This window comes from Mastigoproctus giganteus, chromosome 11 (assembly GCF_048544385.1).
Source record: "Mastigoproctus giganteus isolate SK-2022 chromosome 11, ASM4854438v1, whole genome shotgun sequence".
Lineage (NCBI taxonomy): Eukaryota > Metazoa > Arthropoda > Arachnida > Uropygi > Thelyphonidae > Mastigoproctus > Mastigoproctus giganteus.
The window spans coordinates 139,383,667-139,410,248 of NC_143585.1; the positions used below are offsets into that span (position 1 = coordinate 139,383,667).

Consider the following 26,582-nt stretch of genomic DNA (forward strand, 5'->3'; position numbering starts at 1 on the left):
CATAATCGAGTTTAGAATGGACAAGAGCTTGGTAGAGATGAAGAAGGGAACAGAGATCTGCACCCCAAAAAGGATGCTAAGCCCTTTGGGACATGTTGTAGAAAGATCAGTGTCCTGTCAAAAATAAGTCCTAGGATTTGACTTCTGCTATCATTGGGTTGTGCTTTTTCTCAAGCCTTAATTCTGGACTAGATAAAGATTACATTTGAGAAAGAAGTGTACACAAATGGTCTTCTGTGACAAAAATTTTAACCCATTAGCACAGTGGTTCCCAAAGTGTGAAATGGGATTACCTAGTTGCCTGGTGCTAAGAGGCAAGGGGTGGGATGGAGAAGTTAGGCTCCTTTGAATGTGTTGATCACTTATTTACAACTGACCAGGGTAGAGCCGAGGGCAACCTTCCTTGCTTTGTATTTAAAGATTTACTGCTCTTATCACTTTCAAAATTATTTCCTTTGGTTATGTATTCATTAAGAGTTGTCACAAGATGGCCTATTGATAACAGCTACTGATTTTCATATAAATTAGTTACTGTGCATGTTTGGTAAGTAGTTATATATAAATATTTTATGCTGATTTTAGTGTGGTCATCCAACTTCTCCACAAGCAAAGAAATCAACTTTAAATTACTAAATTTGGTCATTTAAGACTCATGCTAAGTGACTTTAAACCAGACATGTGGGAAATATCACTTGATCAAGTTCATCAATTTTGTGCAAAAAGCTAGTCTGAATAAGGCTTTTTATAGGGCAGGGCATTGGCTGAAAAATTCTGGAAACCACTGCATTAGCCAATAACCAAGATGTAAGGTGATCAATTGCTTTTTGTTGTTACCTTTCAATGACCTCATACTGCAGCCCACCCAAGAAGTAGCTGATACTGATTGAAGGATGTTTAGGTTTTGCAAAGCCTTGTTACATGTACTTGAAAGTTAAGTTTACTGTCCAATAAATATTAATTCTAAAAAATTAATGGTATTCAAAACTGGAATAGTATTATTCTTTATCCACAGTTCAGGGCCAAGGTGCAGTAGATTTTGTTCAGAAATTCAATAACCATTTCATAGGGTGCAGCCTTCCAGCTTATTTATTACTAGCTACAGTTGGCGGTCTATGGTATTCATGTTCTGAGAACACATAGTAAAGGCCATCTACATACATGTATGCCTCCACCAAACTTGGGGTGTCCTGTATCATGGAATTTATTCTGAGGGCAAATAATGTCACACTGAGAATACACCCTTGAAGTGCACACTACTCCTAAATCTGAAGGGAGGAAATAAAGCACTGATAGCAGACCTGGAAAGTTCTGTAATGATAGACGTTTTGGATTAACTGAGGCAAGTATCCTCTTAAGCCTATACTGTGCAAGTCTTGAAGTATGCAGTATCAAAGGTTTTCTCAATATCCACAGATACCATACCATTACCAGATGTTGTTTCTTTACAAATGTATTTCGAATGTTAGCCTCCGATGTCGACATCTAAAGTTGATCTGTTCTTCCTGAAACCACACTTATGATGTTTTATGCTTCGAAAATCTATGTGAGTATTTTCTAAAAATATTCCTGTGTAGAATTTCAACAGGGAGTTTATTGCTTTGTTATTTAGTTTTTTTTTAACATTATATAGTAGACTATCTGGACCAGCAGCAGTACTGGATGCTTTAATGAGACTAAAAGTTCTGTTAATGTGAATGGCTGATTGTGATACCATAGTAGAGAAGTTTATTTTATGTTGTTGTGCAGATGTGTTAATTTGTTGAAAGGTTCAGCTGTAATTGGATGCTGCTAATATACTGCCAAGGCTAAAGCATTTGCTATTTCTGCTGGTGTGGACAACTCTTGCCGTTTCCTATTTAGAAGTGAGGCTGGAGACTGCACATATTTACCACTGCTTTGATTTTCTTCTACATGAGGAGTTTGTTGTCTGTGTCCTTCTTAATAGTGGAAGTAAAACTTATCCAGGCATCTTTCTTTGCTTTTCTTCTTATTTGGAGGAACTCATCTTTGAGTCTTTTAAAGTTAATAAAATTACCAATAGTAGGGAATTGCTGAAACAAATTGCAAGCTCTTTTTTGTCTGTTTAGCATGCATTCCTGATTCCACCAGTAACTTCTGTGTTTGCATTTCCCAGGCAGAGATTTAGGTATTGCAGAAGTATCAGGTATTGCAGAAGTATCATCAAACTGAATTAGACAGGAATATTTATGCCAGCATGCCATACAGAATTTCCAAGTGGAGTGATGCAATGGGGACAAGTTTACTCATGTTTTAATCTTGCTATTCATCAATGTACATTCCAGTAGAGTCATGGTTTATGTCACTTTTGGTTTTATTGCTGAAGAAACATCAGATGGTATGGTAATTGGGGTATTACTGGCTTATTCAGCTGTTTGTTGCAAAGGACACCGGAAATAGAGATCACCGAATGTGAATTAGCAATAGATATATACATATACGGAGGAACTGATACATCAGTCTGAATCCCTACTGATTGGAAATGCTGAGCAACTGTGGCATATATACGCTTTGTCTCTGTTTTGATTATTTGTCTTCTCGCCTCTGAGTATGACACTTTGTTCTCCACTATATTTCTGAATTTTTTTTCCCTTGCTTCCATAGTTCAGATGTTTTTGAGAAAGTGACCCACAGTTAGGACATATTGCCTCACCTCAACATGCAGTTTGGGAGTGTGTATTTTTGGCATTTGTAGCACCTGACTGGATTTGGGATGTATGGTCAGACACAGCAAAGTAGATAGCCAGCTTTCACATCTGTTGGTAGGTTAGGAGAGCTAAAAGTGAGAATTATGCTCCTTGTTGGAACATGATTTTCCACGCTTGGATGACTTTTTGTTCGTGTATCTCTTGGACAATTTCCTCCTCTGATACAGTTAATAAGCCCCATTCTGTTATTACTCCCTTAGAAGAGTTTAGGGTGGAATGGGGAGTGACTTTTACTGGGTGTCCTCCAAAGGTTGAGAGCTTCAATGGCTTCACAGAATGTTGAGGTTGGGTTGTCTCTACTAGAAAATCAGCCAACCTCACTGATTTAAGTGAACCTGCAGCAGTCTCAATGCATTTCTGCACAAGGAAGGGTGATAATTTACCAAAAAGGCTGGTATATCCTCTTGTTTTCAACCTCTTTGGTTGAGAAAAGTCAATTTTAGTGGCATTTGTCTCTAGTTTTTGAGCTCAATGCCTCTAAAAGTGGAAACATGTTGTTATCCATCTTTGCTCCTTTCAGCCCTGGGAGAGCGGATTTCCTCTCCCAGGTTATTGGCCTCACGATAGGGACCATTATTTTGAATTTGTGGATCCATCAGCTTCTGAAGTGCTGAGAGCTTAGTTTTTTCTGCCTTGGATTAATCTTTTTTTGGAGAAGTATGGACACTGTCCTGTATCCATTTCTTCCTTCTTCAGCAAGGAGCTCTAGAACTGAATCATGTGGTATCTCCTTTATCTTGATATCCATGTTTTTTTGTTTTTTTTTATTTATTTGCTGGTGTAACTGATGATTGGTCCTTCTGTGCAAGTTTCTTTGAGCTTAGTAAGTAGAGTGTAAAGTGTGTTAGTTGTCTGACGGCACCGGGGGTTTCCCCATCTCTCCGTTGTATTCTTTGTAAGTGACACAGAACTCTGTGGAGGCCAGAGATTTAAAAAGTGTGTGGGGAGTGGCTTGTTGTGTAGTGTTATGTTCTGTTGTTTCTCTGACCATTTAGCCATTGGGACCCACTGTTGCCCACACTTTGCCAAGAGGAGGCAAGACAGGCACCCAGTAGATTAATTAAGTACTCTGGCAGGCTCCACCACCTAATTTCCAAGGATTTCAGTGGCAGGACCTGTATATATATATAAAAGGGGGGGGGGGAGATGAACAATAGAATTTGGAAAGGCCAAAAGTGGTTTATGAGAAAGCAGCTGATTTGAATTTGGCAGCAATGTTAGGGGTGTACTCGGTTGGTTTCGTTAGTTGGGAGGGGACAGGTAGAAGGATGGGAACAATAGAGTAGGCATCCCCAAAGAGGTCAGAGGTCACGTCCCACCAGGGGAAGTAGGCAGAAGTAGACAGAGACCCATCTTCTCCCTCCCCTGCCTGGGATTTGGTTTTAAAGGGAACCAAGTTAAGAGTTAGTTAGTTATTTGGTTTTTAGGAGCATTAGCAACTAAGGCCATATTGCTCCGGGATATGCGGTGGTCATTCCCTGACCTTTCCGCATCCTCCATATTTGGTGGTGACGGGCTCGAACCCCGGTCTAATCAAGAAGCGTGTGCTACGCACTGCTGCTCCTTCCCACCTGGCTACGGAGGCGCCCAAGTTAAGAGTACCCAGTTCAGATCACCAAACGGCATGTTGGCAGCAAAGCTGCAGTATGTCTTCATCGGTGATGGTTTTCAAGTCCATGTCTTGTCAAATCCAGTAGGAAGGTCAAACTGCCCATCCCGCTCTGGGGTGGGATATGTTAGATGGCAGTGGGAACCCACCAGGTGGGGGGGAGACACACATTTACTTCATTCATAATCTGCATTTTCACTCTACATGCATTCTATTTTTATACATTTTTTTCCCACTCACTCATTCATCTCTTTCTCCCACACCAGGGGGGGATGTAATGGTGTGCAATATAATTTAAATATTAATGCTTAATTTTTTTATATAAACCCCAAACACGAGAGGCATTAGAACCTATAGTACTTAGTATCTTGCTTGGGTTGGAGGTTGAGAAGACGAAAGAAGATATTTATTGACATTGGACTTGAACTTCTGAGACTGTAATTTTCAGGAAATACGTATGAAGGAAGGTTGTTCCAGAAAACGGCAGTTGAATGAATAAAGGAGGAGGATGAAAAGTTGGTCCTGTGAGTTTGAAGTTGGACAGTAAATGGATGTTCGCTGGTGACGGCACGTGTTTGGACTGTTTTGAAAGAGAAAGCGGGAATTATAAAAGCCAATTCAGAAGAACAGTGCCCGTGGAAATATCTGTAGAAGAGGCATGCAGCAGAAACAGTACGTCTACGAGACAGCGAGTGAAGAGACTCTGTTAGAGATGAATCATTAATTAACCTAACTGTCCTCTTCTGAATGGAATCAAGAAGCCTGAGAGAGGTTTTGGGGGCACCACTCCAGATGTGAGAACAATATTCCACGGCAGGGCGGATTTGCGATTTATACAGCGTGAGCAGCTGTTTAGAAGAAAAGTAACAGCAAAAGAGAAAACCAAGTTTTTTAGATGCAGATGAAGCAATATTTGTAATGTGTTTGTGCCAAGAGAGATTAGAAGTCAGGGTAATCCCCAAAAGAGATATATCATTTTGCCTAGAAATTGGAGTGTCACTAAAGATAAGCATAGGAGCAAAAGAATCCTTTTTGCGAGATATAAGATAAGACTGAATTTTAGAAGGGTTGAAATCAACTAAGTTGTCTTTGCCCCACTCGAGAATTAAGAATTACCTGAAGATCAGCATTTAAGTAATTGGTAGCAGATTTTCGAGAAGTTGAAGCTGATTGAGTAGGGTAAGGTTTCTCAAACTTGAAAGTGGAAAGCAATGTGCTATCATCGGCAAAACTATGGATAGGATTTCCAGTCAATGGAAGAAGGTCGTTAATATACAAGAGGAAAAGAGTGGGGGAAAGAACTGAACCTTGGGGGACACCGGCATTAGTGGAGAAGTTAGAAGACAGAGAGCCATCTACCATCACCCTCAGTGAGCGATCAGAGAGAAAACTGGATAACCAATTACTAAAAACAGTTGGCAAACCATAAGATGGAAGCTTGTTTAGAAGACCTTTATGCCAAACACGATCGAAAGCCTTTGAGATGTCAAGAGCAACTACTTGTGTTTCACCGAACCTTTCCATTGAATTAGTCCATAAATGGGTAACATAAGACAAAACATCACCAGTGGATCGACATTGACGGAATCCATACTGGCGATAGTTGATCAGACGGAAGGTTTCTAGGTAGTTTAAGAGTTGGCGGTTATTTGATTTCTCCATTACTTTAGAAAGAGTAGAAGTAATTGCGATGGGACGGATTTGTCATCCTTTTTAGTAACTGGCTGGATATGAACAAATTTCCAAACAGAAGGAAAAACACCTTTGGAATAAGAAAGTGAAAAAAGGCGGCATAGAATAGGAGTAAGTTCAGGAGCACAGGTTTTGAGAACAAGTGGAGAAATACCATCGGGACCTGGAGCTTTCTTAGCATCAAGATTCGGCGCCTCCGTAGCCAGGTGGGAAGGAGCAGCAGTGCGTAGCACATGCTTCTTGATTAGACCGGGGTTCGAGCCCGTCACCACCAAATACGGAGGATGCGGAAAGGTCAGGGAATGACCACCGCATATCCCGGAGCAATATGGCCTTAAGTTGCTAATGCTCCTAAAAACTAAATAACAAACAGCATCAAGATTCGTCAACATCCTTTTGACGGAAAACCACAGGAGGCATTGAATGGAGCGTGTTGGGAATGGTGGGAGGTGTTTTACCAAGATTGTTAATATATGAGTTGGAAGAAAAATGGGATGCTAGCAGGTCAGCTTTATGCTTGGCTGAAGTGACAACAGAACCATCTGGTTTGGACAGAGGTGGGAGCAGAGATGGGCAAAACTTGCGGCCAATAGCTTTGGCAAGAGACCAGAATGCTCGGCTACCATTAGGGCAAGAAGCAAGTTTTCTACTCTTAGCCTGTTCAAACTCTAGTTTGGACTGATTAATAACTGCTTTACAATTGTTGCGAGCTTTGGTGTAGGCAGAAAATGAAAAATCAGAAACAAGCCAATTACAATATGCAACATTCTTTTCTTGAACAGCCTTAGCACATTTATTGGAAAACCAAGGTTTAGATAAAGGACGCGATTTTAAAGTGGAATGTGGGATAAAGAATTCCATTCCTGCAAGAATAATTTCACTGACACGATCTGAGCAAACGTTGACATCAGAAGTTTTGAAACAGTAATCCGACCAAGGAAAAGAAGAAAAGAAATCTCGCAGGTCATTCCATTTTGCATTCTTGTAATGCCAAACAACACGAGGTTGGGAATAGCCATGAGATAAAGGCTCCATTGGAGAAGAGACAATCACCAAGTTGTTACTGAAGTGCCTAAAGGACCTCTCACTTCGACCGTGTACTTAGAAGTGTTGTTTGTGAGAAAAAGATCAAGCGTGTTGGCTGTATGATTAGGATTGTCCGGTATTCTTATAGGTAAATGAATAATCTGTGCAAGGTCATTAGTAATTGCAAAATCCTCAGCATCTCGACCAGCTGGGTCAGTGTGACTAGAAAACAGAAGCCAGCTGTAGTTGTGAACATTAAAATTACCAAGGAAAATTACCTCACTGTTAGGAAAGTTGGACTCGAGAAAGTCAAGTTGTAAAGAGAGGAAGTCAAAGAGCTCCAAGTGATTAGTGGAGTTGGGAGAACGGTAGAGACAGATGAATTTTACACAATGAGGTAGAGAGATTTTAAGCCAGAGAAGATCAAAGAGAATAGATTCCAAATTGCCAAGTCTCTGACAGGGAATATCAGAACGGACATATGCAGAAGTACCACCTTTGAGGCGAAAGGAATCATACAGCGAATAATTTGGGCATCTGAGATGAGCAGTAGTTGAATCAACCGATAACTGAGATTCTGTCAGAAAAAGTACATGGGGTTTGGCAGACTGCAAGTGAAAATGGACATCGTTAAGATTATAATTGAGACCACGTATATTTGTGAAATGAATTAGGAAGTCCTTGGGAGGTTTAGATCTTTTCGCAGATAAGCTTGCTCTATTAGTTTGACAATTCATGGTGTATTCAATAGTAAGAAAAAGTGGGTGGGGCATGCTTTATGAAGTAATGAAATTTTTGGATATGGCGTACACATGGTAAGAATATACCCAGATCCTTAACACATAACGTGGCCTCGACAATGCTCCCCGCATACACGCTACTAGGACTCCCTCCAGTCACTATCTGGCAGAGTAGAGGTAGCAAGATTATACACTAGCTGATCTGGAAGTCTCCCAGAGAGTTACCAATAGGTTCGATCCAGTGTACTAACTAGCGGCTGGCCTGCGAACACCGTTTTAGAGCTGTACCCTGGAAATGTAAGGAATATTGGATTTCGCCACGATGTTCATCCTAACCTCAAAAGTCATCAATCACAGTGCATGATGGAAGAGATAGGGAAGGTTTGACCAGAACTTAGCTCTAGAGACTAAAAATGGGTTCCACCACTTCAAGCCTCCAATAAGCAAAGTGGTGGTATTGCACCGGTTGATGAGAGTCATCTACCACCTAGTACTGCCTGGTAACATAGAGGGGCGGCATTCCTCTATGTGGTGTGGTGTGGGCACCATACCTCGACCTCTGCTTACGTTGGTTCACACCTGGGTGTTCACCCACCATGTGCTTGTGCATGGAGGTTATACCCAGGATTACTAATAGTCCCACCATCGTGAAGGCGCAAGCAGAGGATTTGGCTGTCACAGACTGTCCGGACTTCGCCCAAATTGTGTCCACTTGACTTGAGTGTCACCTGAATATCAGTTCCATCAGCGTTTTAGACTCCCAGGTAGCAAGTGCAGCTTGTCTGGCATATCTGAGAGAATGTCTGTGACAACCCCAAGGACCCCAGTTTAATAATTAAGTTTAATAAGTTTAATAATTAAACTGCATAATAACTAAGAATATAAAAGATTAAAACTAGGGTTAGTGTGAACCTAACTGTAACATTTATGGTTTGTGTTCTTTTTCTCACACTTACACTGTCATTCATTCTTCTGGCTTTCATTTCATTTGTTCGACTCTTGCTTTCTGCACTGCACCCTCTGGGCACCTCAACTTACTATTATTTTCAGTTGCAGTGCAGGCCAAGGGAGACTGCAGTGATAGTGTTTGCGTTGTTAGTATATATAAAGTGGTGCCTCCGTAGCCAGGTGGGAAGGAGCAGCAGTGCATAGCACACGCTTCTTGATTAGACCGGGGTTTGAGCCAGTCACCACCAAATACGGAGGATGCGGAAAGGTCAGGAAATGACCACTGCATATCCCGGAGCAATATGGCCTTAGTTGCTAATGCTCCTAAAAAATATATATATATATATATATATATATATATATATATATACATAAAGTAGTGTAAGTTATTATTAACTTTATATTCTTTCGGCCAATTACATTTGCTCTTCCACTCATTCACTCTCTTTCCCTTGTGCTGGGTCTGTCTTTCTTTCACCAAAACTGACATTTATTCCCTTTTACCATAATTCCTAATTCACTCATTGACCAGCCTATTCATTCTGTCTTTCTTTCTACATTACATCCCCTGGCTGCCTGTACATCTCCCCCCACCCACATGGTTACTTATTTGGTGTGGGGTCCCAGGTTCCTACTCATGGCAGGGTAGTCCTGGGGGGGGTATCCAGGTCAATCTGGTTTTGTCATGTCAGGGAATACTGCTGTCCTGACAGTTATTAGATCATTGTCTGGGCGTGGTGGGAGACATGGGCGATTTTAACTATTGATTATTATTTAATTGCTGGGGAATTCTGAATTGCCATTCTTTGGATAGTTCTGTACATTTCGAATACTTTCTGCGTGAAGGTTGTAAAAGCTTTATAATTTTCCTCTTCTATAATGAATAGATGTTCTTCTCCCCTTGGAAGGGGGGGCAATCTGTGCTATTAGCTGTGTTCTGGGATGTCATAAATTATACATTCATATAGAATGTGTGCCCAGTCTTCACTCTCGCCACAGGTGCAATTTGGGTCATCAGTCAAATTGCACCTAAGTAGAGTGCAATGGGAGTAAGTGACTCTGGTGGCAGTTGGTCAACTCCAATCGTATTCTGGCGGTATGCTTCCCAGAAACCTTCTGGGTGTATGAGCATCTGCTGCTATTTCCCTGTTGTTTGTTTCGGTCTCTTGGTAGGAAATGATTAGTTGTGTTTTCAATTTTTGAATTTCTTTCACCACTGCCATGCTTGCAAGTGTGCAGGATGGTCTCCTTGGCAATCTGCATAAATTAGCTTTGAAGTGGAACATTCCTTGCTCTTGTGGTCTTTGGTACCACAACAGGCTCTTTTTGAGTGGCTATACTTTTGGCACTTAAAACACCCGAGCAGATTTGGAACATAAATCCTTACTGGCAGTTTAAGTATCACACCTTTGATGGATGTCAGAGTCCATGGAGGTATTAAATTTTAAAGATGAGAACTCGAGTAGATACGAGATGAGATTCTCATCCTTTCACATTGTTATTTTGCTCGACAACTGTCACTTCTTGATCTTTCAATTCAGAGCAGATCTCTTCTTCAAATACAGGAAGAAAATTCCACTCTGAACATGACACCAAGTGAAGAGTTCAGGGTGGGAAACATAAAACTCTTGAGAGTTCAGAGTTTTATGGGAGGTTACATTTTCCCTCCCCCCATCAATGTGGCTTTTGGAAGTTGTTGGGCTATTTGGCAGATAAGGCTTCCACTAAAAGATCTCCAGATTGTAGCCTTCTCGCAGAATTTGGGGATCCTGCCAGCCGTTCTAATCCTTTCTGGATGAAGAAGGATAACATTTTCCCAATTGCCTGCTGTCCAGTGGAATGGAGAATGAGGAAAAGTTATATCATCTATTCTGGGTCTTTTTGCATTGGCATTGTCACTTTTTTCTGATTGGTTAGGTTGGGCCCCCAGAAGAAAAACGATTAATTTAAATTACTCATAAGTCTTGACCCTGTTCCAGGACCAAAGGGAAGGAGACTTATTGAAATGCAGTTGATCCTAGCAGTAGGAAACACCTGCTGAGTGATCCCAGTCAGGCTGGTCCAGGACCTTCCATCTTGTCGAAGCAGGGGTAAAGTGGCATACTAGGGCTGGGCCCCCCTTGCTCCAACACAGTCACCCTTTCCAAGTTTCTATGGGTCATGGTGCAAGGCTGCACACGCTGGATTCTAATGATCTAACCCTGGAACCAAGGTATGGGTGTTAGATCCCAGAGTAATGCCAATTTGGAAGCTCAACACCATCATTGAGGGGTCCTCTCACCAAGTACAACTGCCCACATCGAGTGGACCTACAAAATAAAGAACCAGAAAACATAATGTTCTGAAATATCTAGAATACTGTAATGTACAGTTATTAATTAATAAAAGTGTCTATATTATGTTCATGCAACATTGTGTAGTGGGTTTCATTATTTTAACTGCTCAATTCAGTTTGTTTTGCAGAGAAAGAGACCAGAGTTTCCTAGTAAAGAAATCTACATGAAGTAATATAAGCGACTAAATGACTATAAAAATTTATTTGAATTGCTGACATGGTTAAACTAGATATATTCAGTAAAGAACCACCCCTATACTGGCTGAATTCTCCATAAAAAAAAAAAAACTATCAGTGAACTAAATGTTTATTAACTCTCTCTCTCTCTCTCTCAAGTTTATTTCCCCTATAATAATTAAAGTTTCCATAAATACTGATATGTCAGCATGGATCATCATCATCGGCCATTTTCAATCCACTGCAGGATGAAAGCCTCTCTAGCAACTTTCCAGTTCCTTCTGTTTTGTGCAATGGCCATCCATTTTCTATCCATCTCCGCCATTATCTTCCAGGTTTTCTTCTAGCTCCTCTTGGGTACCATTCTGTTATTTTCTTAGTCCATCTGTCATCATGTCTCCGAGCTATGTGTCCTGCCCAAGACCATTTTAGTTCTTTAGTTTTGATAAGAATGTCCTCCATTAGCTGTGATATTACGTGAAGGTGATCCATAGTTGAGAATCCTGTCCTAAAGCCAGCTTGCTCTTTCGGTTGATTCTCATCAAGTATTCTTTCTAATCTGTTAGTAATGATCCTTGTGAACAACCTGTAGATGTGGGATAACAAGCTAATTGGTCTATAATTTCCAATTTCTGATTTATCTCCTTTCTTATGCAGCAAAACTATGATTGCATTATTCCACTGCTTAGGCGTCACACCTTTTCTAATGCATTTTGTGAAGAGCCTTGCCAGTTTTTGTGTTATGTCTCTTCCTCCCAATTTTAACAACTCTACAGTAACTTCATCTTCCCTCAGGGCTTTCTGATTCTTCAACGCCTGTTCTACCTCATCAGGAAGAATATCGGGTATGTTGTACATGTTGCTAATTTGCGATCCATCTTCCCCACTGCTGGCATCATTCCCTCGCTCCTTGTATAATTCTCTATAGTAGTCTTCTGCTATTTATAAGTACACCATCGCTATGTTTCAGTATCATTTGTCTTTCTGTATTACTGCTCATGGCTGCTGATTTAAGTCCTTTGTTTTCCCTTAATGCTTGTTCTACTTTTCTTGTGTTGAATCTTCTTATGTCATCTCTGAGCCTCTTTCTAATGTTCTCTTATGATTGTTAGCATTAAGAATAGTTAGCATTAGCAAGGGCACATGATGCAAGAAAGCAAGCTTATATAGCATCAGCCAAAAAAAAAAAAAAAAAAAACCCTTATTTCTCCCATCCCCTCGCTCCAAATGTTTGTCAAGTTCTGCCTTGAATCTATTTAAGCTATCAACTTGTTAAAGTAACTTGCAAAAATACCATACCAGACTCATGTTTACAGTTCCTGATATTAAGAAATACACATGTGAGAATGGAAAAGTGTTCAGTGCATGAGTCAAATTTATTACTATTAATTTGGCTCTATTAATACCCATTAGTATTAGTAATGACTAAACTGCAAAAATTTCAGTTATGTGGAGGAGAAGAACCATATATCTGTAAACAACCAAAATTATCTTGCTTTTATAGTTACATTAAGCTGCTAACAACCCATGTGTCTAGCCATAGTTAGTACCACCTACCTTAAACAAGTTACGGAGAGGCATGGTGCTCTTGGAAAATCTGTGAACAAACAAAGTTTCCAACAACCTCTTCACATAATGTGCACTCCAACAACAGACAGCAATGCTAGGAGGAAAAAGAAAAATATTTCACAAGTTTAGAAAGTAAGACTTACCATATATTTGAATTTCATTCAAAGAATGAGGTTTAATTTTAGTGAATCAATATTTATCATGTATAATGTACATAACATATGCCAAAATAAGTTCAGCCCTTCCATTACCAATAACAGATGGAAAACAACAGAATCATCAAAAAGAGGTAGAGATATTAACAGCTACATACATTGTTCATTGCAATATATTCCAAGTTACGATAGGCAACTGGTGACAACTTTGATCTAACACGTCATTCACATTGACTCATTTCCATGTGTCAGCTATTTTTTAAAGTAATTATTATTGGTGTTTGACTTTGATGATCTGTATACACAGTATAAATAATCATTTTTACAGATCTTAATTAATGGACTTTGGAAATAGCTTCCACTGAACCAGTCTTTCCATCCATATGGATCCTAATGATGTGATTCAGCATTGATATTTACCATCAGTTAAAATATTTTAGCAAATTTAACTCACAGCTAATGAGAAGGATAGCCTTGTTTCATTTATCAATATACATCAGAAAAACTGTATGATGCATTTCTGTTCTCTTATGATTGTTAAAGTAACTTGCAAAAATACCATACCAAACTCATGTTTACAGTTCCTGATATTAAGAAATACACAAGATAAAATACATGTGAGAATAGAAAAGTGTTCAGTGCATGAGTCAAATTTATTACTATTAATTTGGCTCTATTAATACCCATTAGTATTAGTAGTGACAAATGATTCTAAGGACCAACTAATAATTTGTACATTTCCATTTATATGCATAAGACAAGAAATTTTCCCCTTCTAAGCATAGTATAAAGGTTTCTTGTTATAGTAGTCTTCAAAGCCAAAGCTGTCAAAAGTTACTCTTTTATATTATCATAAACTTCATTAGTTTGACTTCAGACTGAAATACAGCTACCAACTAAGGATTCTCAAGAAGAAAATTATTCAGTATTCAGGTAATAGTAGAAACCAACAAAATAAAGCTATCAAACTGCTGCAAGCCCATGTCTTTTACACGATTCACATCCGTATAGAATGCAAAGTAGGCAGGATTTTCTTTATCATCACCCCCCCATAGCCTGAGTGAATCAAACACCTGAAGGGTGTCATCTGAATACAGAGATTATACTCAAAAGCTTTAATTAACTGCTACTATGTGGTAATGCAAAATTTCAAGCTGTTCACTTCATACAGCTGGCAAATAGTGCAATAAAATACAGTATCACAATTTTTTTTTTTTTTTTGCTTTTATTTCATTGTACAACAGTTTTTCAAACGTTCTATTAACTTTGGCAAACATGCATTTCTTTTGAGTATGGATAATTAGCATTCAGGCCTTATTCCCCCCCGCCCCCACAAGTCTGTTAAACTGATGTTTTACTGTGTGCGTGTGTGTAAAAACATAACAGAGAAGGCAAAATCTATTTAGAGGGTTTACAAAGAATGCACACTCCAACTTAAAATTTTGAAATCACATTCATTTTTCTTAATTTTCTAAGTTTTTATTAAAATATTTTCAATTATATATAAAAAAATAATTAAATAATATTTAAGAAATTTCTTGAATATTAGATTATATTCCAGGAAGGTATAGAAGACAATAATAAAATAATATAAATTTTACAATAATTTACATTACATTTAAATATTTTACAATGTTTTACAATAATATAAATCGAGGAGTAAGATCTGTAATTTATACAATCGAACATCCATCATTCAGAAAGAGTGTTTAGCATAAGTTTTGTGTGTTTTTCAAAGGAGTGGAAACTACGATTCAAGGAGACTTTGTTTAAAGGACAGACCCACGATTGGGACAATCGCTCATAACAATGGAAACACAAGGTAAGACCATAACACTGATTTCTAAATGCAATCTACGACTTACTGTACCTGAAATCCAAGCTGAGTTCAATAGGAACAGAGAAACTCCCACATCTACATTAGAACTTCATCTTAAAACACAAAAACTTAAACAAGCAGGATTCATAGTCATGTAGCTTTACAAAAACCCTTATTAAAACTAGAAAATCAAAATAAATGGTTAAATTGGGCTAAGAGCCATCAACATTGGACAACTAAGATTGGAAAAACACACTGGATAAATGGATCCAAGCATAGAGTTTACGTGAGATGATCAACTGAAGAAAAAATGGTGCTACATTGTTTGGTGCCTGCAGACAAGCACTGGGGTTGCTTCTATTTTTCTGGAGTAGGTGAAGTGACACCATCAGAATTGAAGGAATTTTAAGAAAAGAAGGCTATAAAAATATTCTTGAACATAATGCAATATCCACTAGACTTTGACTTTGTGGAAGAAATTTTACAACAACAAGACAATGAACCAAAGCACAGCTCTAAGCTGTGCAGTCTTTCTAGCAACTAAACAACAGAAGGGGATACTGCAAATTATGGTACATGGCCACCCTAACTGCCTGACTTAAACCCAATAGAGCTCTTATGGAATTATCAAGAACATCAAGTCTGTGAATTCTGTCCTTCACAAACTTTATGGAGAACCTTGCATATTGCTTGGAATAATGTTAGTCGAGACACTATTATAAAATTAGTCACTAGAATGCTACATATGTGTAAGGCAGCGATGAAAAAATCAGTATAGCTGTTAATATTAATCATTTCAATATTTTTTTGCTGTAAACTTTTCAATGCTTAATAAAAAAAAATCTTAAAAAAAATTTTTTTTTTTTATGAAACCTTAAATTGTCATATGCTGTGATTCCAAACTTTTAGGCAGAGTGTAAGTGTAAGCATCAATTACACATCAACTGATAACTGATTTTTATACATAATAAATAATATAGAGTGCTCATTTTAAACGTAAACCCACTTTATTTATATTAAGTACAAATGTTGGCATAATTATGTGAGTGTTTCTAGTGGAGGATGTTATATAACTAGAAGTGACAGGTCTGCATTTTAAGTATTCAGTTTGATACGAATCCAGCAGCATGTTTTTTTTTAGTGGAATCACACTCACAAAACTACTTTATTATCTTGAAAATTGCAGTTTTGCATGAACAATTAGTGTTACAGAATTTTTCATCAAATGTTGACATTCATTGTATGACTTTGTTTCCAAGTAAGATTCCACTTACTTGGAATCTGAATGAATCCACAGTATCCTGAGCTTTAATTTCAGAATATGTTAAACGATTAGGGCATTGTCACTCATTTAAAAGTTGACTTTGCCATAAAGGTATTGAAATTTTGCATAAAAAATTAATTTTGCTTCTTATAAAGCATGGTTTTGCCTTGGTGGCTACCATCAATAATCAAAATGGAGAATACAGAATGCTGAAAATGCACACAACTTTTGCAAAACTCCCTTACATATCCAAAAAATCAGTGTTTGGTGTGAAATATCTTAAAGCAGTGGTTCCCAACCAGTGTGCTGCAAGATTAGGAAAAATTCCTTTGAGTTCGATGGCAATCACTATTTCAGTGTGCTGTTATTATTCGTCTTTTAACTTAATGTGTGACTGGATGACAAAAGATTGGGAGCAACTTTCTTAAAGGATAGCCAGGCGTGTAATTTTTGAACAAACTGTCACCTGTGATGTTTACCAAGTCATCATAATGCAGTTTACTGTAAGGCTATAGGAAACTGAAAGAGATATCCAACTCCCACAGGATACGGCAACCTGCCATGCTGCATGATCAACCAATAAAATATTTTTTTTTTTTTGGGATTGAATCATATCACAAGGACTCTGGCCACCTAACTCTCCTGATTTAACATCACCAGACTTATTTTTTTTATGAAAGTTATTATAGCAGAAAGCTTAAAAGAGCAATCCATTAAGCATTTTCCAGCACCTTAAAGTAAGCAAGCATTGAAAATAGAGTCAGGAGTGTATTATCAACATGATCAAAAGAGTGAATTTATGTATTGCTAATGATGAACACTTCCAGCATTATTTATATACTATTTTTTGTTAATTACTGTCACCTGTGATGTTTACCAAGTCATCATAATGCAGTTTACTGTAAGTCTATAGGAAACTGAAAGAGATATCCAACTCCCACAGGATACGGCAACCTGCCATGCTGCATGATCAACCAATAAAATATTTTTTTTTTTTTTGGGATTGAATCATATCACAAGGACTCTGGCCACCTAACTCTCCTGATTTAACATCACCAGACTTATTTTTTTTATGAAAGTTATTATAGCAGAAAGCTTAAAAGAGCAATCCATTAAGCATTTTCCAGCACCTTAAAGTAAGCAAGCATTGAAAATAGAGTCAGGAGTGTATTATCAACATGATCAAAAGAGTGAATTTATGTATTGCTAATGATGAACACTTCCAGCATTATTTATATACTATTTTTTGTTAATTAACCTGATATTAACCTGTATTTTCCTTTGACCATTTTTGGGTTTACTTTTAAAATGGACATGCTGTATAATAATACAGGGAATTTTTTATGGACTTTACTCAGATATAGCAAGTGTAGTGTATTATTTACTGCTGCATCACTACATTTGTCATAGATTTTGTGATTAGCCATGCAACACAGATGATGTTAGATCTTTTTGACAACTGGACATCGCCCATTCTAACTGCAGGTTCAAAAATATGATACTACAATATGACAAAACTTGTGCTTTTTTTTTTTTTTTTTTTTGACTGAGTGGCTTTAAGAACATTTTTGAAACTCTTACGAAAATGATGGTTTAGGGATCGTGCATGCTGCATTTATCAAGCTTTCACTTCCATTCGAGGATCCAGTGAGAACAGGAACAACAGCAATACAACACTTTTCCAAGAAGCAATGCTTTTAATGATAAAAAATATAAAATAACAAAAACTGAACTCTGTATCAAACTAAAGGTTCAGGATTCTCAGTTTGCCTAAGTAGCATGCTATCAATGCATTATACGAGGGGTTTCTGAAAAGTAAGGTAACACATTTTTTTTCTTAATAATGGTGAAAAGGAATGAGATGAAACGCAGTGGACAAGTGTAAAGTGTGTTAGTTGTCTCTGTCTGACAGCACCGGGGGTTTCCCCCTATCTCCGTGTTGTATTCTTTGTAAGTGACACAGAACTCTGTGGAGGCCAGAGATTTAAAAAGTGTGGAGAGTGGTTTGTTGTGCAGTGTTATGTTCTGTTGTTTCTCTGAACATTTAGCCATTGGGACCCACCGTTCTCCACACTTTGCCACGAGGAGGCAGGTCAGGAACCCAGTAGATTATTAAGTACTCTGGCAGGCCCCGCCACCTATTTTCTGAGGATTTCAGTGGCAAGATCTATTAAAAAGGGGGGGGGGGTGAACACTAGAATTTGGAAAGACAAAGAGGTTTATGAGAAAGTGGTTGAATTTTTAGACATTGATTAGAAATTGGCGGCATTGTTAGGAGCGTACTTGGTCGGTTTAGTTAGAATGTGGGGGGAGACTAGAGACTGAGGGGGAAACAGGTAGAAGGATAGGGACTATAGAGTTGGCATCCCCAAAGGAGTCAGTGGGGACAAGTCCCACCAGCTGAAGAATGGGGGTGGCAGGGAGAGGAGGAGACAGAGACTCATCTCCTCCCTCCCTTGCCTGGGGATGGGGTTTTAAAGGAAAATGAGTTAAAGTACCCGGTTCAGATTACCAAATGGCGTGTTGGCAGCAAGGCTGCAGTATGTCTTTGTCAGTGATGGTTGTCAGGGCCATGTCTTGTCAAATCTGATAAGAAGGTCAAACTTCTCATCCCAATCCAGGATTGGGATATGTTAGCTGGCAGTGGGGAACCCACCAGGTGAGGGGGGGGGAGACATTTATTTTATTCATAATCCACATTCTCACTCCCGTCACCACCAAATACGGAGGATGCGGAAAGGTCAGGGAATGACCACCGCATATCCCGGAGCAATATGGCCTTAGTTGCTAATGCTCCTAAAAACCAAATAACAAACAAACAACATTCTCACTCTACTTGCATTCTATTTTTATATTTTTTTCTCATAGTTTATAATTTTTTTTTTTGTCTGGTTTTATATATATTTTTTTTCACTCACTCATTCATCTCTTTCTCACCAGGGGGGGGATGCGATGGTGTAATGTCATTACTCACTAATGCTTAATAATTAAGCTAAATAAGAAAGGATATAAAAGATTAAAACTAGAGTTAGTGTGTACTTAACTGTAAACATTTATGGTTTGTGTTCTTTTTCTCACATACTTCTGGCTTTAATTTCATTTGTTCGACTCTTGCTTTCTGCACTGCACCTCAACTTACTGTTATTCTTCAGTTGTGGTGCAGGCCAGGGCAGAATGCAGTGTTTGTGTTTTTAGTAAATGTTTGTTAGTATATATAAAGTGGTGTGAGATGTTATTAACTGTGTATTCTTTCAGCCAATTACATTTGTTCTTCCACTCATTCACTCTCCCTCCTGCTGGGTCACTCTTTCTTTCACCAAAACTGACATTTATTCCCTTTTCCATAATTCCCAATTCACTCAGTGACCAGCCTATTCATTCTGTCTTTCATTCTTCTCTCATTCTACATTGCATCCCCTTGCTACCAGCTTACTGATATTTTTCAGCTAATCTGCTTCACTGGCTGCCTGTACATCTCCCCCCCCACGTGGTTACTTATTTGGTGTGGGGCCTAGGTTCCTACACATGGCAGGGTAGTTCTGGGTGGTACCCAGGTCAATCCGGTTTTGTCATGTCAGGGCGCAGAATATTGCTGTCCTGACAGTTATTAGGTCATTGTCTGGGTGTGGTGGGAGACGTGGGAATTTTGATTATTGTTTAATTGGTGGGGGGGGCTGAATTGCCATTCTTTGAATAGTTCTGCACATTACGAATACTTTCTGTGTGAAGGTTGTTAAGGCTTTATAATTTTCCTCTTCTTTAATGAATAGATGTTCTCCCCTTGGAATGGTGCCCAGTCTTCACTCTCGCCACAGGTGCAATTTGGGTCATCAGTCAGCCCTAAGGAAGTTAGTTTTGCCTTTAGGGATCCGTGATCTGCCAATATGAATGTTGTAAAAAGTCCAGGTACATCTACTTAGGTGGCTTTTGCTGACATTGCCACCCATGGCAGAAACCTTTTGGTAACTAGACCTCTGGTTTCCTGCTCCCATTTTGTTTGCCATAGCTAATGGAGCTTTGTGGCTATTCTTTTTCTTTCAGCATTGAAGGTGTTGGCTGTATCAAGGGCTATCCCCAGAAATTCTGTGGGTATGCCCTTTTTAAGTTTGGCTACTTCCGGGTAAAGTGGGAGAGCTCCGGCCAGCAACTGTAGCACAGGTGTGCTCACTATGCGACATGCTCTGGTAATGGTGAGAAGTATTGTCCTTTGTATCAATTCTAATTTATTCCTGTTTCTTACTATGGCCGAGCAGGTGAACCATGCACTGGCTCCATAGGTGATAACAGGTAGGAACAGAACATTGGATGGTATATGATTGCCAGGGTCTTTCATTTGAAGCCCCAGTCTGCCGGACTGATCCTGGCAATAACACCTGCATAATTTCTCACTTACTTCACCAAATAGGTCAAAATGGAGAAAAATTTTAATTTTGAATCAAAGACTACTCCAAGATATTTTACTTCTGTTAACATTTTTATAGTGGTTGGGTTAATTTTGATTTGTGAATGCCTTCTTATGTCCAAATTGCCTTTTAGAATTATTTGTTTGGTTTTGTCAGGCAATATTTTGAGCATGTGCATTTGCACCCATTCCTGCAGCTGCAAGAGGGCAGCATTTGATCCTTGCTCTACAACCACTCGCATGTTACCTTTTTCAAGGAAAATCATGTCATCTGCAAGGGCCAGGCTTTCCACAGGGCCCAGATCCAAGGCCAGAAATTCATCCAGAATAATGTTCCAGAAGAAAGGGCCAAGGATTGAACCCTGTGGGCAGCCTTTATTCACAGGGCATGTCAATTCCTTGAACTTTGTGTGTACTGAGACACTTCTGTCTGTAAGGTGGCTGTTTATTACCTTATAGAGGTTTTGTAGGACATTTGCCTGGCGAAGCCTCCTAAGGACACTAGACCACCAGAGTGAGTCAAACACCCCAGCAAAGTCAATAGAGATTGCCAGAATATATTTCTTCTCTGAGTTTTTTTAACTGTTGTCAGTAGGTGGTGCATGGCATCCTCTGTAGAGTTGCCCTTCTTAAATCCATAATGATTGTTGGAATGTAAACCTGCTTCTGTGTAGTATTGAGCTAATCTGCTATGTATTAGTCTTTCATATATTTTCCCTAGTACAGGGACATTGGTCTATATGATTTGGGATTGGTAGGGGGTTTCTCAGAGCTTTTGAGAATTAGTCTTAACACAGCTTTTTTCCATATCTTTGAGAATATACCTTCTGTCATACAGTTATTACATAGTGGTATTAATTTGTCTGGTCTATTTCCGCTAATTTTTTCATAATCTCAACCGCTAAGAGGTCAAAACCTGGGCATTTATTGTTTTTGGTTTTAGAAAACGTGGTGGACAGATAGACCCGTTAATAATGTTCAAAAAAAGTTTTTTCCGCTTTTTGCAAGAAAAAGGATCTTCACCAAGTGTCATTCACTGTGAACTGGCTGCTGTGTATGGCAAAAAGGAGATGACAAAGAACAGGTGTGTTTTTGGTGAATAAATTTAAAGTGGGCCTTGTTGACATTGAAGATCAACACTGGGTGGGCAGGCCTTCGTCAAGCAAGACAAAAGACAACATTTCGCGCATTAAGGGCATCGTTCTTGAAAACAGGCGAGTGAAACTGAGTGAAATTGCACAAACAGTGAACATGAGTAAGTGGACTGTTCACAAAATTGTTCACAATATCCCCTGGCTTTCGAAAGGTGTGCTCCGACAATTGTCAGAGGTGGACAAAGCAAAACGCATGGGGATGTGTCTGGAGAAGCTGTTGCGATACAGCGATTAAGGAGAGGATTTTTCTCACTCACATAGCCACAGCAGACGAAATGTGGGTTCATCACTTTACCCCAGAGAGCAAACAAGACTCCATGACCTAGAAACATCCACAATCTCCTGTGTGCAAAAAAATTCAAAACTGTTCCCAGTATCTGAAAAGTCATGGCCACAGTGTTCTGGGATTGCCAAGGTGTTCTGTTGGTGGATTTCTTGCCGAAGGGAGGAACAATCAATGCACAGCTTTACTGTGCAACATTGGAAACACTGAAAGCCAACATTCGATGCAAACGACCAGGACTCCTGACAAGCGCCATGATTTTGTTGCACGACAACGCAACTCTACACACTGCCCACACCACTCATGAGTGGTTGAGCCGTAGTCGTTGGGAAACTGTCACCCCCCCCCTACAGCCCAGACTTAGCGCTTTCAGACTTCCATTTGTTTGGCCTCTGAAAAAACACCTTTCAGGAAAGCATTTCACAACGGATGAGGAAGTTCATCAGGTGGTGCGATGATGGTTACTGCGTGTGGGCATGGACTTCTTCAGTACTGGTATTGATAAACTGATCCATCATTGGGACGACGTAGTGCATGTTCACTTATTTCTTGGTGTGTAATTTCAACTTTATATTATTAAACATCATCGAGAGTAAAAATGTGTTACCTTACTTTTCGAAAACCCCTCATATATACTGCCACTATTGATGTCACCAACAAATTGCCCATCTTTTTCCTCTTGTTCCTTTCCTTCCCTCATATAACTAATCATAATGTAACTCTTACATCCAATTAACTTAGGAAATGGGAATCAGTTAAAAAAACATATATATTTGTGATGTGTAGTTAAAAGAAAGGAAATATGCTTTCCTGGAAGCACAATATTTCATGAAACTAACAAATGCTGTTCACTCCAGTTGGCTATGCCTGCAACGTGTTGCTGTATCACAGCACAGCTGATAAAAAACTCTATATGTATAATAATAATATAACAAATCACTTATCAAAATAAGTTGATAATTAATTTTTTTTATTATTATACATTATAAAGAATAGTAGTAGTAAGAGTAGTGGTATATGAGGCAAGAAAGCAAGCTTATATAGAATCAGTTGGCAAAAAAGAAAAAAAAATCCCACATCACCTGTCCACCCCCTTCCAACGATTTATCTAGTTCTTCCTTGAATTTATTCAAACTGCCCACTTCCACAACAACAGATGGAAGTTTGTAAAAATTAAGCACCTGCTGGCTGAAGGAAACTTCCATACATCAATCCTGCAACCACTCTCACTCGATTTGAATTTATGCTTCCGTATGTATGTAGCAAGAGGGAGAATGCTATCAGCACTGAGCTTGCTAAATTCAGTCAAAGCCTTAAACAGGTCACCTCACAGGTACCTAGCCTCCAGATGCTGCAATCTGCAGAACTGAATCCTCTCTTGAATTGAAAAGAACTGAATTATAAAAAATTAATAAATCAATTATCCACTTATTTTGATAAGTGATTTATTGTATTAATATTATTGTATCATTTGAATACAGTTCTGCATACATATATATACATACAAACAGTCACGTACATATACAAAGGCAAAGTTACCTTCACTGCCGGAATGATGGCTGGGGGATCTACATAGAAAAGATAACTTGCAAGGAGGAAACTGACATCAAGTTATCCAGTATCCTCCCCATCAGATGTTAATAGGGTTAGTAGATAGTAACCCTAATGGAATACACCAGATAAGCAAATGAAATGATTCTAAAATGTAATCAAATACCGTAAGAATGTCAATTCTTTCTCAAAAGTGATTCAAAAGTTATTCAGCAGTTCTGTGCACTGCAGACTTTATCAAAACCAGACTTCAGATTACAATGCTTTGAGCATCCAAAACTCAAAACTGCAGATCAGGCAAACCTATGAAACATTTCAAAATGTTCGCGCACACAGCATATGGGGAACAGACTTAATATACAAGGTGTATCAGAAACATGGACCCACAAAATATATACATGACATTTTCTTAAAGTTACAAAAACACTCTTATATCTGTTTATTACACATTTCAGTAACTGAAATCCCTGGTATCCTGCTTTTCCATACAGGAATACGTAAAAATCTGTTGTTCAGCTTAAACCCACAGAATATTGCAGCTATGAAGGAAAAATATAACTGTATGGATGTTAATCAATTTGAATAAAAATTATGCATTTTGTTTCATTCTCCCTATGGGTCCACATTTCGGATACACTGCATAATAGAAAGCATTTCTTATAATATCCCTATTATGGACTTTTATGAGAATGAGTATTAAACTCGGGCAGCTTTAATAACAGAAAAACAAACAAAAAGGGTAATCCCTGAAAGTTAACTTGGCATCACAAACAGTATGTGTAAATTCAAGCAATTTAACTGCATTCAACTGATCAATATCAATACCTTCAATACAAATGAACTGATAGATTATGAGGTCTTGTCCAGAACAGAAAGCATTTTCTTATAATATCCTATTATGGACTTTTATGAGAATGAGTATTAAACTCAGGCAGCTTTAATAACAGAAAAACAAACAAAAAGGGTAATCCCTGAAAGTTAACTTAGCATCACAAACAGTATGTGTAAATTCAAGCAATTTAACTGCATTCAACTGATCAATATCAATGCCTTCAACACAAATGAATGATAGATGAGGTTTTGTACAAAATAACTTATATACTTCTTTTCAATTATATACCCCAACTGCATCTTATTTATGACCACTACAAATGGAGAAATATATCTGACTAGAATAAACACAAAATTTTAGTTATTTGATAAGAAAGAGATTAAAATAGCTGTAAGCAGCACACTTTTGCAAATAATGATTAAATTGAAAAATGTTAGGGTTCTACAAGATAATTACAAGTTTTAACTAGGGCCAACAATAATCAAATAATAAGCCTTTATCTAGTATGCTTACAAGTTAGTGCAAAGGCATCAGATCTGCTAGCAGCTAACTACTAAATAGTTATAAGATTGGCATCATTATATCTCATATTATGAATACTTTCACAACAAGTTGCCATGATATTGCACTACCTCGAATAAGTAACTCTTCACCAATGCTAATGCTTACTACACCTCCACCATGCTAAAAATCTTCAACAAAATGCAGAGAGGGCAGGAGTAGTGGCAGAAGATCCGAAAGAAAGCAGAGGAGGAAAATGTAGACATCTTAATCCTGCAAGAGCCATATACCCATACTAAACAGGTCAGAGGCTATCACACGACTTATAAAGTCATTCCAGTGGATGATGGCACCCCATGGGCTGCTGTTGTCGTCCATAATCCTAGTCTCACAGTAACTAGACCAAACCACTGCTGTACGGCCTGGGCTGCATGTGCCCACATCATCAGTCCCCTGGGAACATTTTATGTAGCACCTTGTACTGCAGACCAGGTGAAGAAATTATGTTTGCTACCAGGTACCTCCAGAGTCTCGCGGATGCACTCCCAAACCAGAGAATCATTGTGTGGGTGGATGTCAATTGTCGCTCTCCCACATGGCACAGTGCCACCCCGGACCGGCAAGGAATGAGAAATGGCCAGCTCCTTAAGGAGTACCTGAAAAACGCTCCATTGGCTGTGCTTAACATGCCAAATCAACTCCCTACCTATTATAACACCGTGTGGGAAGCGAATGTTGCCATCACCCTTGCTACAAGGAACATCACTGTTTACATCTCAAACCGGACAGTTCAAGACACCTGGCCACATTTGACCACAGAGTGATTACTTTTCAAATACTCCAATCCCTAACTACAACGCCAATAATCAAGCAACAGCTAAACAGATTTGGCATCATCAAAGCAAACTGGGACTCTTCAAGGAGCTGCTAATGACAGGTGCTAGAACCCAGCACCAAAACACTATGCCTTACATGGAACCAGAAGACTTGCAAAGGAAGGTGACTAGAATCATAACCCAGGCTACCGAAGCAGCCATCAAGAGGTGGACACCAGAGATACAGGCCCTCAGGAAAAGGAAACAACTTCAGAGATCCAGATGATCATGGCCCCCTGCGGAGGTGGAAGCCTTAAGGCAACTGTATAGAGAAGGAACCGCTACACAAATCTAATCACATTAAGTAAATGAAAATCCTGAGAAAATCTAGTTTGCCGAGGCAGGGAACACTGACCCCTGGGGGATGGTGTATAGTCATCACCAACAAACTTGTGATGCTCTGTGGGGCCGAGTAGAGGTCATTACCTCTACTCGGCCCCACAGAGCATCACAGCCACTACATGGGACGACGAGTCAATTGGGAACCTACCACATGGACAGAACCACCATTCACCCTTGAGGAGCTCCATGCAGCTGCAGCACTTATGAAAAACCACACCTGAGTCTGAACCAATAGCACCGGAACTTCTAGTCACTCTATTTAACTGCTGCCTCAAAACAGACTTCTCCCCATTTGACTGGAGAACAGCAAACCTAAAATTAATTTTGAAGAACCCAACCAAACCACCTGCCAATCCAGACTCCTATCAGCCAATTGCCCTGCTTCTGGTTGCTAGCAAACTATTAGAAAGGATGTTGCATGTCAACGACACTATAATGAAGCGAATCTCTCACTAGCAAAACAATTTGGCTTAAAACCGGGCCTCTCTACCATTGATGCCCTTCAGACGCTTATAAATGCAGCTACAAGCTCCAACAAGAAGTACTTTCTGGTCATATCAATCAACTTTGCAGGGGCGTTTC

General features: G+C 39.0%; 1 protein-coding gene across 1 annotated transcript in view; it reads right to left on the minus strand.

Annotated features, from left to right (window-relative positions):
• Positions 1 to 26,582, minus strand: part of Sc2 (trans-2,3-enoyl-CoA reductase Sc2) — a 183,872-nt gene that overhangs the window by 23,468 nt on the left and 133,822 nt on the right. The window contains exon 7 of the mRNA XM_090384691.1: positions 12,811 to 12,916. Coding sequence (XP_090240817.1) covers positions 12,811 to 12,916 — 106 coding nt within the window. The remainder of the gene's footprint in view (positions 1 to 12,810; positions 12,917 to 26,582) is intronic.